We start from the raw sequence: 16,431 nt of genomic DNA, 5'->3' as shown, positions 1-16,431 counted from the left end.
TTCAGCATATAAAGCTGGAGGAAGAAAAATGAAAAGGGAGGAGTGATGGCATTTGTCTTCTCAAATAACCATGACTTGTGATGAAGCCCTGCTTTCCTGGAGACAGCTGAACACCCGCCTGCTGAGGGGAAGGACTAAATTCCATGTTTTGGTTTGGTGCCTTCTGCTTTACCTAGTAAACTGTCTTTATGGCAACCCACAAGTTTTCTCACTTTTATTATTCTGATTTTCTCCCCCAACACAGGGTGGTGTGTGAGAGCAGATGGCTGTGAGGTGCTTAGTTGTCAGCTGGGGTTAAGCCACAATATCTTGTGCAGAAAAGGAAAGGAAAAGACTCCCTTCATTATTTTTCCTCTGCTAGCAACACATGACTGACCACTGTTCTGTAATGCTATCTCAAATGTTCTTTTACAATACCTTTTGGCTTCTTTTGAGGCCTTGATGGCTCCTTTTCCTTAGACTTCTGGCTTTTAACAGTTTTTTGCTTCCTCTTTTCTTCATCTGCTAAGACCTTTGCAAGCAGCTCAGCAAAGAATTCAAAATCAAAGGGCCGCTTTTCTTCTATTAGATTAAAGCAAAGAAATATTTAGAAAATACTTCAAACTTGATAATTTTTCCAAGTTTCTGCTTTGAGTGTTACATTTTCTATAAAAAACAAACGTTGCATATATCTAAGCAGATAATTATTTTTTAAAATACTTTCTGTATGACTGGAGCAGGGACTAGAGTTGATATATATATGGATTATGTTTGCTTGTTTTGAAAAACCAGTATTAAAAAAAAATCACAGTACACACTACTTATTAAATTCAGAGGTGGTAAATGCACAAACTGTATCAAACAATGTATTAACATGCCATTCTAAGACTTATGGAGCTCATCCAACTAACACACAAAGCCTTTAAAGATTCTCAAAGCAATTTATGGTAAGTGTGCTAGAAATTCCCATGAATCAAAATAATCTTTAACTGAACATTTGTAGGAAATTTAGTATAAATCTCAGTCATCAAACATAGAAGAAAGTCATGAATTGAACCTGAAGATTTTTACTGTGAACAATGCTTGTTATAAAAATTTCCCAGCTTCTCAACTCAACTACGAGTAAAAACTTTTTCTTATAATTAATTCTACAAGACCAAAGCAGAAAAAATTACCCTGAAAAAATACTACTACCATTTTATAACTCATTGTAGGGTGGATATCTTCAACTTTACTTACTGAAAGCCTTGTCTATCCTCCATCCGTTAGTTTTTTCCTCACGCTTGAATTTGTTCTAAAAGCAAGGGTATATTTTTCTTTTTTAGTAAGCAAGAAATGCAACAACATATTGTACAAAATGGCAGATGCAATTCTTCAATGCAACACATTTTTCTACCAACTAAAGTAGTTAAGACTTAGCACACTCAACATAAAATTTTAATTAATTTTAAAATATAAAACCTGTCACTAATAGATACTAATAGTCATAATTTTGTACTATTTTCAACATCTTTCTTCTTACTTTCAACACAAGAAGGGTTTGAAATATCAAAAGATATTCCAGGCTGCATATCACAAAAAGGGGACAAAGACCCTCACCAAATATCTACTTATGTTTATTAGCATTCCACAATTAAATCTGAGACAAATTCATGTATGCTCTAGGTCTACGTATGCTTGATATGCTACATATGTTGATTGGAATTCAACCCAGCATATTAACATTTCAGATTCTTAGTATCTCTTACAAACAGACATTAAAAAAGCACTGAAACAAGAGCCAATTAGCATCAGAATTATCAATATCAATAGAGGAAGCACAGGAATAGCAAACTGGAAACAGCAAAGTGGAAAGAGATGCTTAACTGCTTTATTAAGCACCTTAATTTTTACCTTAATTTCTGCTCGGGCTCTATGAGGAAACAGCCGTCCAATCAAGGAGAAGTCTGTCCCAACCATACTGATAGCTAAAAAGAACATTTCTGTTTCTGGAGTGAGAAGGTGAGAAGAGAGAAAAATAAAAATTATATTAAAAATTAATTCAAATTTTAAATAAACCACATTTAAGCACTTAGTTAACCAACCTTCTTGCTATCTAAAATAAAAACACCCTTCAAGCTTAATGCAACAGTACACATAACTTTAAGGTTATCCCCTGTGGATGCAAGTTCAGCTGAGCTGCAATATCTGTGATACTTTACTTAAGTGTCTCTACTAACATCTGCTGAATGAACTATATAGCAGAAAGAACTGCCTAATCTACTATGAAACCATGGAATATGAAATACATTTTGGAAAGCTAGTAAATGAAAGCTAATCAACTCCCCATTGTCAATATTTTTTTATGAAGACAACCACAAACAGAAATCAGAAAAAAAGCATGTGTAAAAGCACCATCTCCATTATTAACAGGAAACACATTCCAAAAGTAGCACAGTGAACTCTGAAGCTAATTTTTCCATCTGTGGTTGTAAAAAAAACATTTCCAATTACAAAAAGTCTTGCATGGTGTTATCAGCCTACATATAATAATCACTTCAAAGCATCTGTAATAAAAATACAACACACACACACAAAAAAACCCAGCTGTCCACATGTACTGAAATCAGCCCACATAGAGATGGGCTTACACAATTTACTCCTGCCCATGCAGGAAGAGCCAAGTAAAGATGTATTAAGAATTGCTAACCTTTCCATACAGAGCTCAAATATCTGGACACAAGAATGCAAAAAGTATGGTTTTGACAAGGCAGACTAGCATTTCCACAGCATCTAAATGCCCATGACAAAAAAATTCACAGGCAGCCTGCACATGACAAGGCTACTGGATTTAAGCACATCAATTTTCACAGTAAACACCAGAGAACTACTTTTTTTTAAGAGTTTACATCCTGCATAAGTAGATCCATTAACTCCACTGGAAATAAAAATTGTTGAGTATAAAGTACAGATAGAAAACCACGATTTTTTCTACAGACTTGAAGTTTGAAATAAAAAATACACTCACCTTTATTTGACCACGGTTTTGTATAAAAACTCTTTCTGAAGCTGGAGTATGTAGTTGTGGAGCCACGCTCAAATATGGGATCATTTTCTTCTACAGCACAGGGACCTTTTGTTCGTAGAACTTCTACAGTTAAGCTGGAAAAGCAAACACAAAGAATTATCTGAAAAAATTACTATAACACATAGAAGATGTTTATAAGCTAGCTACTCAGATTGTTTCTGCCACAAGTCAGTGTTAGTGCTGTGTAATCAGCTTTAATAATAATATTTACATGTACTCTAATTGGAGAATGTAGCAAGGAATTACTCTCCTACTCAGGCTGAATTTATTTTTTTATATGACACATATAGCACAGAAAGACATAATTAAATATCTTCTAAATATCCCATCTTTTCAACATTAAAGAAAATTATTTTGCAAAATCACAAGAGCCTTTTCATGTATTTTTACTAAATTATCAAATTCTTTTACCAGGACTGTCCTATCCTTACACTTTGGCTTAAATCTCACACTGATGATATATTTGGGTAAATCAATAATTTGATAATCTAGGACTTTTAAAAAAAACATATTCTAAGCAAGGTTACTAAAAACACTGACAGCTGAATAAAGCACCAATATGAAAGATGCAAAGCTAGAGCAAATCATACTGACAGGTAACTAACAGTAAGCAGACACATGCAACTGTGAAAAACAAAGAAATTAACTAGAAGACCTTTGGAAGTTGGATGAATATTCAGTATTCATTCACTGTAATAAAGTGAATATCTCCTGACTATCTCCTCTTCCAAAATCATTTTACCACACAGCAAGTTTGCCACTACTGAGAGGCAGGTGACTGCTGCTCATACTTTGCCACGAATTTGTTTTGTTCCCTAATTTAGGACTGGTCAGCTCTCAACACATAAATACACTCACATTTGTCCCCGTCCAAAGTAGCTGTTCACTACTCACAAACTAACCAGTAATGTGTTACACCTTGTGAGTCAGACAGAGAATTTGTTACCTTTCTTCATCCAGAATAATTGAACCATCTTCTGCTACTTTCACGCGAGGAACTAGAAGTGGACCATCCTGACTCTCTTCCCCATTCCCTGCTTCTTCCTCCTCATTATCTTCTTCACTATCAGGAGTATTCTTCTCTTCCTGCCTACAATTTTAAGAGACCAAAGAGAAACAAATATATGACTTTTGTTAGTGCTCTGAATTGCTCCTCTGTATGTCAGACATGCAGCACTTTAATGGACCACCCAGTGATGCAACCCACCACAAAAGCTCTTTAACTGCCCTCCCCTCCCAAATTACAATTCATTATAAATTAGGGCTGTGATATTGAAACAGTATGAAAATAAAAAAACCTACACTCTTAGCATTCCACACAGACATGTTGTTTGCCAACATCAGAAAAATTTTTGACTGTTAAGTACTTCTCTCACCAATACTTACTCTTTCATTTGACTTAGTGCAGAATTTTTTTCTGTTCTCTTTTCTTCTGCCAATGAAGACCTAGAATTGTATATAAAAAAACCACAGCAAACTGTCAGAGATGACAGCTTGCAGAGATATACTTCTGGTTCATTCCACAAAATCTGCTTTTAATGGATACTGGACAAAGACACAAAGCTTTATTTCAATAATTTGTATCACATCTAGACTTGAATCTAACTGAATAACCACCACTGCTTAAAGAATTTTGCCCTTTTTTGTTTGGTTGGCCTTTTTTTGGTTTGGTACTCTATTGCAAGGGTTCAGGGAACGTGAAAGCATCTGGTTCATGACCTGCTTAAGGACTATTTAGTGTACATGAAAAAAACAAGGAAAGTGATAAATAAAACACAGAAGCACCAAAACATTAACAGGCAGGTGAGAACAGACATAAACAGAAAGCGTATCTGTTACTGAGAGGAAGAATAGGACTTGGATAACTGTACTTATGTTTAAATCATTGGTTTTTGTATTTCAGGAAAAAAGCCCTGTTCTGTGTGTGGCAGTCTGCTGCATTAGTGTTCCCTATGCATAAGCTCCTCTGTGATGCTCCTTCAGCTTTGCTAATGGCAGAACCTATAAAGGGCACAGCAGCAGCTACAGCCATCTAGCTGCCATGGAGAGCCCTCTTGGGTCTTCCAGTGCATTCTGCATTTTAGCAGCCAGGAAGTAGAAATGCTTAGCTTCTTGTAGTCCACTAAGTGTGCCAGGAGTTGTAACTAAAGATTTAAGAAAAGCTAGTAAAAAAAAAAAAATTGTGAAAAAAAATCCATTACTCTGCATTAGTACAGAGATAGATCAACATTAGTGACAGGTCTGTGTTTTTATATTTCAACACAGCACAACAATCTCCATTCTGATTTCTGTATAAAGATTGAATAGATGTGAAAATGTCTACAAGCTTTTGTTACTGCTGCAAAAAAAGTGATTCTGTACTAATAATCTGGATTTAAGAATTCTCCTTTCCACAATTATTAAACTGATAGAAAAATAATTTAATCTAAGGGGAGAGAAAGAGTCATACGTACTTCATAGGATTGTTTTCTGGCAGATAATATATCAAGTCCCTCATGGTCATTTTAGAACGATCTGGTGGAGAACGTCCTTCAATTATCGGAGGCCTGTGTTTCAACTGTTTCCATATAAAAAGAAAAAAAATTTAAAACTAAAAACCGGAAACAAACTAAAAGTACTTTACACCTTACAAATTACTATTTTAAATTGCTTATGAAGTACCCAACTCAGGAAGCTTTGTTTCATTCCCCTGCCCCAAGTAACTGAAATAAGTTTATTTTACAAGCATTCCTTTGTCAGAAAGCATGCCACAGACTACTGACTTACAATTCAATATATTGGCACAAGTAAAAAGCTATTCAAAATCACAGAATTCAGCCAACAATCAAGTTGAAAATCTGTGAGAAGCACTAAATCCCACGATTCTTACAGCACAGTTCCCCATTGTACTGCCAAATGTGAAACTTATAGTCAACATTTTCATTATAAGAGAGCAGATCTCATGTCAAAGAGCCTTGTGGATAAAATCAAATTAAAAGATACATATTTTCTCATGAAATCTGAATATTATGAGGGCACACAATGATATTACTGTTTATAAAAAGGCTAAGTCCATACAGAGTATGAGATATCACAGGCTACTATCAGTAAGCAGCTGACGACCATCAGAAAATACTACTGTAAAGATAACATATTAGGTGAATCACATGACTCTGCCCTTCCCAGATCAGCACTGCCCAACACAGGCCTACCATCCGCTCTTTCTTTAGCTCTTCTTTAAGCATTTCCCTTAACTTCCGAGCTTTGAGGATCCTTTCACGGTCAGAACATATTCGTTTCTCTTTTACGGGAGTAGGTGTTATAGGCAGCTTTTCTTCCTGTGTTTCTGATCTTTCTTGTGTTGGTCTCTCCTTGAGAGGCGAGGGTACATTTTTCTGCAGAGTATCATCATTTTTTTGGGCAGCTACATCTACAGTTTGCTCTTTGTTCACTGATTTTTTTAGCGGGGAAAACTGTGGCACTTGTGGCACAGGCGTTTTCTTTTCAGGCAGCACGGAAGACTCCACAGTGCCTTCAACATTACTCTTCTCGGGTGGAGAGGAGTCCTTCTGAAGTGAAGCACTTCCATCAGGAGCCTGTGGTGCTCTCCTCTGCAGTTTTGATGCAGGACACTGAGCAGATGAAGGTCCAGCTCTGGGTCTGACGAGATTTGGCATGGCGCAGATCCGTTTTCTTCTCTGCATGGGCATCTCTGCAGGTTTATTAGCTTCTCCAGCATCATTTGAGCTATTAGCCTTGTCATTGCTGGAAAATTTAAAAGAATATTCTGAAATATTTTACAAGGACAGATTTGTAACTTATACTTTAAAGAGATGTTTATGAGCCAATCAGTAAAATCACAGTGCTGTAGAAAGATACAGCAACACATAAGAAGTCACACTAGAGCCAGCCTGTACCTGGTACTTCCTCAGAAGTGCTATAAACACTGGTACATTATTTTCTAGTATTAACTACTATTAATTAATTTTAGTTTTTACAAGCTACCTGGCTAATAATACTAGCCTCACCTGTTTCCTCCTCACCCTACCCCTTGTTTGCAACTCCTCACTCAGAATACCAAACATTGTACTCCAACAAAGCATTACAGAAAATAACCCACATAACATAGGTAACATATTAAAAACACTTTAATAAGGCCATATGCAACAAGTAGGTTGATGATTTTTATCACAATCAACCTAAACATTCTTACATGTTTGCAAATAGAAGATACATAAACTAATAAAATAACAACTCAGCAGCAAAACTGACTGTTGCTTTTCTACTGCTCACACTTAACACATTAGAAGTGGTATTTTAGAGGCAAAAACTTTTAACTTCCCCGGAAAGCTTTCAAGTATCCATCCCTTATGCAGAAATAATTTCCAAAGTGCAAGCAAAGTCAACAGCCATTATGACTCTCCTATATTTGCAAACTCCTCCATTGATGCCTCCTTGGCTGTCACTCACATTAAGATTGCACCAGAAATCGAACGGAGTCAGAAACACAACTGAGTTTTTTACTTTTACACTGGAACTATGCCTTGTTTCTGCACATAAGGACAACCACACCCATGGTTCCCTTAACCATCTTCAGAAACAGTCAGAAGCAAATGCCTTTGAAGAAAGGTAAGAAAAGGGTAAACACACAGTGAAACTTTGAAATCCTTTCCAGCTACTACTTGGGACTCAGGCAAATGCCACAGATGTTGTGTTTAATAGTTCTGGCAGACTTTTCTGAATCAGTTTGTTTTAGCACACAGAATATCTCTCAGCAAGGAGTTCAAAAGCCTTACTACATGCTGCCTGTAGTAACTAGATCCTTGCAAGTTCTATTCAGAACCCTCTGATTTTTGTATCAAGGAGACAGTGGAAAGTAAGTCTTTGCTCACCTTCTCCATACCACACCTGTTTTGTGGAGTTTCTAATCAGGGTGCCGCACCAGATTTCTGAACCATTAAATACAATTTAAGAGAAACTGTATTTAAAATAAAATAAATTGTATGCTCAGAGAGTTTTCACTTCCCTGGTAATCGACCAAAAACATTCAGCATTTAGGAAACAAAACAAAGGAGAGTAACTGACACTAGAGATAAAGATTTGAGCAGCTGCAAAAGAATGCCTTAGGTTGGAAGAATGAATATCCAAGGTATTTTCACCTTTGCCTTTGTGTTTCTTGCAGAACACACAACAAACACATTGTACTCTATGTCATCAGTTACTACACTCCCGAAGTCAAATTGTGTGACTACCCTCAAATCCACTCTTCCTCAATCTTCAGAGACAGCCAGGCTGCCAATCTTTAACATGCATCATCTGAAGAGAGAGCTCTTCAAGAAGCTAATACTGCCTACCTGCAAACCTAGGCCTGCTCCTGCTCTCTCCTAGTTGGTTGCTATATGCCTTCAAAAGCACCTAAAAACTTTAAGAACCAGCTATTCAGTGGAATTTAGGGTGACCAAATGAGAGAAAGAATGAAGCAGCAATCACCTGTGCCTTTTCTACTTGCTTCCAGAACTAAAAGTTCCCCAGAGAACCTCCCAGCAGCTTTATGTTGGATACCAACTTTTTTCTTCAGCTGAGTGGTGGAAACCACAAGTGTCCAGGTGTCTCAAGTTCATTGTTCTTCCAAACCTGCACTTCTCAAAAAAACTCTTTCCTGCCCTCATCTCCCATGTCTCACTCCACTAGCAATCTGAAAAGGTTTGTATGCTACATGCAAAGTGAACAACTTCCTTCCCAATCTTAAATTTCTTCTAACACCTCTACTTTTTTTAAAAAACAGCAGGATGTGAGTTTGTGGATTTGTATGCTTGGATATTTTCCACATTTGTTAAGGTAAATATTTCAAAAGCCTGTTACTTAAATGGCACAGGAGTTTTTGCACTTTGGCTCTTCTCCCTAGGGTGGGCCTTAATGGCTGGTGGGGGTAAATGCACAATAGGGTGGTCCTGAAGCACTGTGTCCTAGGCCAACCCATACCATGCATTTCCATTGCAATAAAGAGGACTTTAAAAAAATTAACGAGTCAAAAAGCCAGAACTCCCTCACTAACGCATAAACAATTGAATACAGATATTGCTTACTGCAGGTGGATTGGGCCTTAAGAGGCCCCTTCCAATCCAAGGTATTCCATGATTTTATGATTCTAAAACAGGAAGCAGTGTAAGGATGTAAAATCGAAGTAATTCACTTTCGGGGTGCAGAGATTTTGCTGCGCACAGCAAAATGGAGCTTCCTGCCGCTGCGGCGCCAGAAAAACGGAGTATCGGACCACACCAGGCCCCTCCTTTGCAGTCTGAACTTACGCATTATTTCAAGCACCTGCAGTGCAACCGCAGTCAAGAACCGAAGGTTCTGCTTAGGTTGCAAACGCTTCCGACACCCCGAAGTCACTGCCCGGCCACCACGGAGCCGCCACCGGGCACCGACCGGAGGGAAAGCAGTGCCGCACCTATTCTAGGAACCCTTGGAGCTCGAACAACGCCAAACCGAACCAGAGACAGCCAGGAGGTGACAGGCTATGACAAAAAAAGGTTACTGGAGAGCCACCCGCCGCCACATCCACACGGGCTTCCGAAAGGCCCCCGCCGACCCATCCCACTCACACGGATCCACGGTCGGGCGCTGGCCCAGGTAAGACCACACCGGGGGAGCCCTGCGGAACGGTCTGCCCCGATCCCCACACCTCGGGCTACCGCGGGGCCTCCGCGGGACTCACCTCTCGGTCCGTGCCGCGACGGGCGGGGGCTCAGCCGCAGCTCCCGCCGCAGCCTCCTCTCTGGCAGCCTCCGAGAGGCCCGAGGCCTGAGGCTGCGGCTGTGGCTGTGCCGTGCTACCGGAGCCCCTTACCGTGGGCCGCACGTTGGGCCGCACGTTGAGGCGGGCCCGGCGGAACATGGCGCCGAGGGCCGGTGAGCGGCGCGCTGCCCGGTAACGCCGCGATCCCGGGCGCCTCACGGCATCTTCTCCCCTCCCCCTCCCTCTCCCTCTCCCCCCCCCCCCTCACCCCTCCGAGCCTCCGGAGCGTCACCAGCGCGCGGCGGCAGGAAGAGGAGGGGCGAGAGTCAGAGCGAGGCCACCGCCCGCCCCGCGCGGAAGGGGGCGGGGCAGGACGAGGGCGACGCACCGCCTCCCGCGCGCCGCAGTGACGTCAGAGCCAGCGAGGGTTTATAAGTGGCGTCAGAGGGGGGCGGGCGGTCAGAAGGTTCTGGCAGCCGCGGAGGCGCCGGGGGGCTTGGAGGCAGCAGCGGAGGGAGCAGAGGTGCTGCGCGGCCACAGCGTCTCGCCATGACCCGTGAGTGCCGGAGGGTCTCAGGGGGTGGTCGGGGCCCTGCCGGGGAGCGGAGCGGGTAGGGGAGTCGTGTAGGGCCGGTGGGAGAAGCGCGGCCTGGGCGTCACGCCGAGGGCAGCTCCGCGGCCGCGCCGGGTGCAGGGGGTGCCCGGCCGCAATGCAGCCGCTGCCGCGTCCTGATCAGTGAGAATTGCTGGGGCTGTTGCTGTCCGCGTCCTGCTGCTGTCTAGCGCTTGGAGAATAACCTTCCTCACCCCGGGCGGGGAGGAGGAGGAGGAAGGCCGGCGGTCTGCTGTGCACTGTGAGGTCCAGGCCGCCGTCCGGCCTGTAAAACAAGGGCTTGTATATCCCTGCCAAATGCTTCACATGCTGTGGTTGTTAAGGCTGTGGCTGAAAGGAGAGCAGGACTTGCTCATCATCACCCTATGCAAAAGTAATGTTGGGAGAGCACTGTGAACCAAACCTAGGCTATTCTGTCTTATTTCGCTGCTGAGGTTGCTGTTTTCGTTTTTGTGTACAGTACATGGAACCTGCCTATGTTTAATGTCCTTACGTTCAGACATACCCGGAAGTGCAGATGGATCGTAAACAGTTTTTGCAAAAATCCTACTTGGAATGTGAGAGAGAGGCAGGTTTGTGGCTCTGGTTGATGGTTTTTTGTCCTGTTCTGTGTGATGCTAAATTATACCTTAAAGAGAAGCAGTTTTCCACGTTAGCTTAGCAGAATTATAACTTGTCATGTTGATATGACCTAGTTTAATGTGTTATCTGAAGTAGCAAAATTGTAGGAGTTGTGATGTGCTAGTGAAAGTGATGATTAGATGAGTTGGAGAGGTTTTTTTGTCACGTGTCTTCCTTTATGACTCTGAGCATGCACCAGACTGCTTTGTTTACTTTTGCATTCTATTTTCAGGGTACTGTTGTAGGCACTTTTCTTCTGCTTTAAGTTCTAATGTGATTATTTCCTTTGTGTCTCAAAAAAAAAAAAATTTAAGGGATAAGGACCTCAGTAGCCAATCCTTACTGCTGTTCTCTTTGACCTCCTTACAGCAGAGCTGATTACTGCTTGTTCAGTGCTGTTTGAAACTCACCTTTCTATGCAAGAATAGCTGGACTTTGGAACTGGAAGAGCCAGGGGCATGTTGTGAACTAAGGTCTTGAGCATCCCTATTCTTGCTTGCCTCTATAAGCTTTCAGGAAGTACTGGGTTTCAGCATCATGCTGCGTGGTTTGGTGTAGTGTTTGTTCAGCGTTACTTATTTAACATGAGTAGCTGGACTTGCTGAAGCCTTAGGCCACAAACTAAGGTGAGCTTTCACCTGGATTTGCTTTTGACTGGAATAGAGTTAATTTGCTTCCTAGTAACTGTTACAGTGCTGTGTTTTGCTTTTAGTATAAGAATAACACACTGTTTTCATTTTTACCACCTATGCTTTATCTGAAGTCTAGGAGTTTTCAGTTTGCCATGCTCTGCCAGCCAGCAGGTGCTCAAGAAGCACAAACCAGAAGACAAGGAGGCTGCAAGCATCAGCAGAAGGTGCAGTTTGACAAGAACAGCTAATAGCCTGCCTGGAGACAGAGAAGGGAATCCAATAGGAGTTAGAAGACTCCAGACCAGAAACCACTATTGTACCAAAAGGTGCATGAAGGGCTGCATGGATCACCCACAGAATTATTTGTCCCGGTCCAGGCCATCCTGGGCCTCTCTGGAGGCACCCAGCTCAAGCTGTTTTTCTGCTGTACTTTCTGAATAATATTTTTTTGTTTGTATGGAAGACGCAGTGCCTCTGACTCTGCTCCGGGCTCCACTCAACTGAGAGTGAGCACACATCAGCTCCCTGCAGTTGCTCCCTGCAGAGACACACAGGTCCCAGCAGCTGAAGGTGGTGTGTTTGTCCCTCTTTGAGTGGTGTTTGAATGCTCAGGCAGCGGCTTCTCCCATGTTATGCCTACTCAGGGGCAGGTATATGCAGGAAGATTTATATAATGCTTGAATTTCACATACAGGAAGCTGTATGGTCTTCTGTCAGGACTGGAACACACCTCAGGGAAGGTTTAGGTTGACATTATTGAATGTAGGGAATGGCTCTGTCTCCCTTAGAGCCAGGGATACTCACTCAGCATCCCAGGTGAAGTGTGGGGACTAGGCAGTCCTTGGCAATGTTTAGTTGGTAGCAGGGATGATAGAAATAAATTTCTCTTCAAATAGTTGCTTTTCTCTGTATACAGTCTGGTGTGCACACTGTACTGCTTTGGTTTTCTACCTTCTCTACTTCCCTGTGCAGAAGAGGCAGCCAGGCATTTCAGTGATGCTGTTCAGTTTGGTTCTGAAATTTACAGTCCTACTATGTCTATGGATTAACTGCAGACACTCTCCACAGTGTTTGCTTGGAAAGGAAGGAAGTGCATAAGGCTAAGGGTGGAGGGTGACTGCTGTATGAATTGCAGCTATAACTGTGTTTTGACTTCCTTTCTCTTTCTTCAGGATAAAGGAGGATATTTCATTTCTTCAAGCACCTCAAAAAAGATGCTTGCTTCATTGCTGCTGACTTATTCATATGATATTCATGCCCCCTGAGCACCACAATTCAAGAACCATTTATAACCTGGAATGTATCATCTGTTCATGAGTCATCAAGTTCTAATCAACACCAGTATTGCCAGAGATAGACATTTTACTTAGTTTCTGAACAAATAGTAGCTCTTCTTCCACATGAACTTCAGAGACAGAATCTCACTGAATGCTGGTGAGCAGGGTGGAGCAGGAGTTTTCTCAGTGGTTTTTATGTCCTGTTGCAGATGAAGTAGATTTTTCCAAAGCACGAGGAACCCTCAGGAAACAGCAGTCATAGTAGGCTATTCTGGTTCCAGCCTCTTGCCAGACAGTAATGTACTGGTGTGAAGCCTTCTGCAGGGCCACTCTTGTCTACTTGTTGACAGACCAGGTACCATTGTCAGCTCGGAAATGGGATGAGTACATCCAAAAGTTGTGGATGTTATCAACAGGCTGCTGTTTAAAATTCACCTAGTCCCGAACTGTTTCCATATAGCTGAAATTACAGGCACCTGAAGACTGGAGAGATACCAATCTCTGTCATCAAGATTGAAAGATGGCATAGGTAGTCTTAAGACTGGAGAGAGAATGAAAAGAAACACAACAGAAATTACAGGGAGATGGAGATACTGCTTTTTTAACATATTAAAATGTGATAGTGTTTGGTAACAGCACAAGTGATTATGCATAGTCTGTCAGAAGGCTTGTTTTGAGGCCACATCCTTAGTAGCATTTGAATGTTGTTAGTTGAACAGAGTAACAATATCACAAGCAAAGCAGGGGTAAGAACTGGAACTGCACCCTTGCTGCCAAGGTAAGGGAGCACTGAGAAACTCATAAAATGAGGAATATTTAAAAGCACAGATGTTGGTTTGCAATGACATCTAAAAAGCATGCAAAGGAAAGCAAGTTATGAGCACAAGCCTGTAATAGTTAATGGAAAAAACCTTCTTTAATGCTTGTGTGCAAATTCCTTCAGCAGCATGAAAATCCTCTCACAGGTGAGCAGCATTAGGGCTGCCCACCCTGTGCTGTGACTTGTGCAGGCACCTGTTTTGGGAAAGTGCTAGGTTGTCTTTATTCTGAAGAAGGTGTCTTGATGAGGAACTGGATTTCTGGCTATGTCAATTCCAGCTTTGTCGGCCCCACTTCTGCACGGGGCTCTGATATGTGCTAGGTGAACAAAACTGGGCTGAAGCTGCATAGATGCTGTAGCCTCATTCTGCATGGATGTCAGCTGCCTTGGAGCAAAAATGAACTAAACCTACAAACAGCTGCCTGTGTACTACGTGGTGTTCTCTGCTTTGTGGTGCCCAGAATAAGGCAACTTAAGCATTTGATTACTGGACTTCATCCAGTAAAAAGTAAAGCCAGAGTTCCTATGTGTATTAACTGTATTGGTATCTAAGTGGATTCTGCAGAAGTGTATTCTTCCTGCAAATTAAACAGATGAGCAAGACTGTAAAAGGTCCTGGTGTGTGACTATGGCATGAGATGGAATCTGTCCATGACTTTGTATGGCAGCATTATAGGCTGGAAGCAGGGTGTTTCTGAATTCCAGATACTTACAGACATTTGCTTTTTGATTTCTTAGAGGGCCTCAGGAAGAATTTGAGGAACTTTATAAACTCTCAGCCAGTCCTCATTTTAATGCTGCTTTTTCAGACCAAAATTAGTTTGTACCCTAGATTGGATGCTGGAATCTGTTTTGAGATAGGGTGGCTTCTTTTCAGATGAGTTGTCATCATTTTGCCTAGGCTGTTGATGGGATGGTTTGCCTTCAGTCTTTAATGCAAAACTGCACTGTGTTTCTGGAAAAAAATGTTGGAATGGATTTTGGTGCTCTGTTGGACATGTGTCAAGATGGAAATGTGAACACTAGCTTTAATGTCTTCCAGTGTGCACTGAAGAGGAAGGCTGTGCTGGCAGATCCTGCCAACTACGGAAGATAATGCCATACCAGCTCTACCACCTCTATATTTGACTTCTACACGGGAAAACTGTGTGTAAAAAGTGGTAGTACCTGTATAAACTGTGTATTGTCTTACAGGTGGGAACCAGCGTGAGCTTGCCCGCCAAAAGAACCTGAAGAAGACTCAGGAAAACCACAAAGGGAAAAGGAAAGAGGATAGCTTGACTGCCTCTCAGAGAAAACAGAGGTAAGATGTAGAACAGTTCAGTGAAATGGCTAGGCAAAATAGGAGGTGAAAACTGGTCAGAATCCAGTGTCTTGGCTGAAACTATGGTTACTGTATCTGCTTGTTAGGCAGGTTTATTTGTTTATTTGTTTATGGAAAGCTTTTTTTCTTATGAGCAGCTTTGTCTGGTGTGAACAGAAAACTGGTGCAATACTTTCTGAAGGGCTTTGACCCATGGTGTTCTTTACTTCCAAAACTAAAGAATCATTAGGTCTACTAAACAAGAAACTTGCCTACCCCATGGAGCACTGGAGTAAAAAAAAAAACCAAACAAAAAAAGGGTAATAGAATCAGTGTGCTCATGGCTGTGGATTTTTATACTAATCTTTTCCTTGTCTTGAAATGGGGCTTGCTAAAGGGCAGAAAAACATTGTAGGAGAGTCTACTGAGAAAAACAGTGAGCTGATATCTGAAGTACATCTTTGTTTTTCTTCACAGAGATTCTGAAATTATGCAGCAAAAGCAAAAAGCGGCTAATGAAAGGAAGTCTCTGCAGACAGGAGCAAAATGAGCTTCCTATATGGAGAAGAGTGCACCAATGAAGCAAGAGGGCCTACAGTATCATTCAGAAAAGTGTTCAGCCATTAACTGATAAAGTCTGTCTTGCAGAGTTGTTCAACTATCATTAATTTAGAGTATTTTCTGATTAGCATAGGTGTAGTTGTCTGGAGTGCTGTTTCAAACCTGACTACACTTTTCTGCATGCACATGAATAAATAAATGTACCACGCAATAGCTTTACTGTAGCTTTTGCTGTATTTGTTGTTTCACTTAATGGTTCCATTAACAATTACTTTCTAAGTTTACAGTTAGACCGGAGTGTTGTACAGCTTCAATGAGAATGGCACTCTTGCAAAATGTGCTTCACTCTACACAGGTCTGAACTGAATCTCAAATTATTTTTACAATAAAATGTTGCATGAGATACTGTCTAATCTGACATGGTTATGTTTGATCAGTTGATTACTAAGAAGCTACTGAGAACACAGTATACAGAATTGTTGAGAAAAGCAACAGAAGTATGTCAGTGTCACAATGTAAACATAAATAAAGTGTGTATGTAGTGCATATTGTTAGCCATATAATATGCAGAGGGAAGTCCACCTTAAGAAAAAGATGCCTGTTGAGCTTTAGACCTCACTGGTATACAGGGGTGACTGGATCTACTACCAGTGCTCATCCTGGAGGAGCTGCAGTTAACAAGTTGCAGATGTAAGCTGATTGTGAAACTGCTGTGTCACTAAAATGTTTTGAAATGGCTTCTTAAAACTATCCTCAAGAATAAAATTTGGTGTTGCTATAGCAGTTGCTATACAAATATGTTGAGCACGGGAATACGGGCTCAGGTGGAACTGGTTCC

At 41.4% G+C, this 16,431-nt stretch overlaps 2 protein-coding genes across 5 annotated transcripts in view; one reads left to right on the top strand and one right to left on the bottom strand.

Annotated features, from left to right (window-relative positions):
- The window catches only part of BDP1 (BDP1 general transcription factor IIIB subunit), a 50,605-nt gene extending 40,556 nt beyond the window's left edge, over window positions 1–10,049 (bottom strand). For 3 of the 4 annotated variants that reach the window (XM_071731903.1, XM_071731906.1, XM_071731905.1), the window contains exons 1-9: window positions 9,747–10,014; window positions 6,238–6,790; window positions 5,500–5,603; window positions 4,433–4,492; window positions 3,993–4,136; window positions 2,987–3,120; window positions 1,873–1,967; window positions 1,219–1,273; window positions 418–561 (exon numbers count right to left, since the gene is read on the bottom strand). In XM_071731903.1, the coding sequence (XP_071588004.1) occupies window positions 418–561; window positions 1,219–1,273; window positions 1,873–1,967; window positions 2,987–3,120; window positions 3,993–4,136; window positions 4,433–4,492; window positions 5,500–5,603; window positions 6,238–6,790; window positions 9,747–9,925 (1,468 nt within the window). In that variant the 5' untranslated portion in view covers window positions 9,926–10,014. Of the gene's footprint in view, window positions 1–417; window positions 562–1,218; window positions 1,274–1,872; window positions 1,968–2,986; window positions 3,121–3,992; window positions 4,137–4,432; window positions 4,493–5,499; window positions 5,604–6,237; window positions 6,791–9,746; window positions 10,015–10,034 lie in introns of those variants that run through there. The other variant, XM_071731904.1, reaches the window with a different exon arrangement.
- Window positions 10,050–10,188: 139 nt separating this feature from the next.
- LOC139790293 (small EDRK-rich factor 1) lies at window positions 10,189–15,996 on the top strand. Its single transcript, XM_071731918.1, has 3 exons — window positions 10,189–10,322; window positions 14,924–15,032; window positions 15,510–15,996. Exons 1-3 carry the CDS (start codon window positions 10,316–10,318, stop codon window positions 15,580–15,582), a joined length of 189 nt encoding a protein of 62 aa, XP_071588019.1. The 5' UTR covers window positions 10,189–10,315; the 3' UTR covers window positions 15,583–15,996.
- Window positions 15,997–16,431: the final 435 nt, after the last annotated feature.

The sequence above is a fragment of the Heliangelus exortis genome, chromosome Z, assembly GCF_036169615.1.
Source record: "Heliangelus exortis chromosome Z, bHelExo1.hap1, whole genome shotgun sequence".
NCBI lineage: Eukaryota > Metazoa > Chordata > Aves > Apodiformes > Trochilidae > Heliangelus > Heliangelus exortis.
This window is presented reverse-complemented; position numbering and strand designations above follow the sequence as displayed.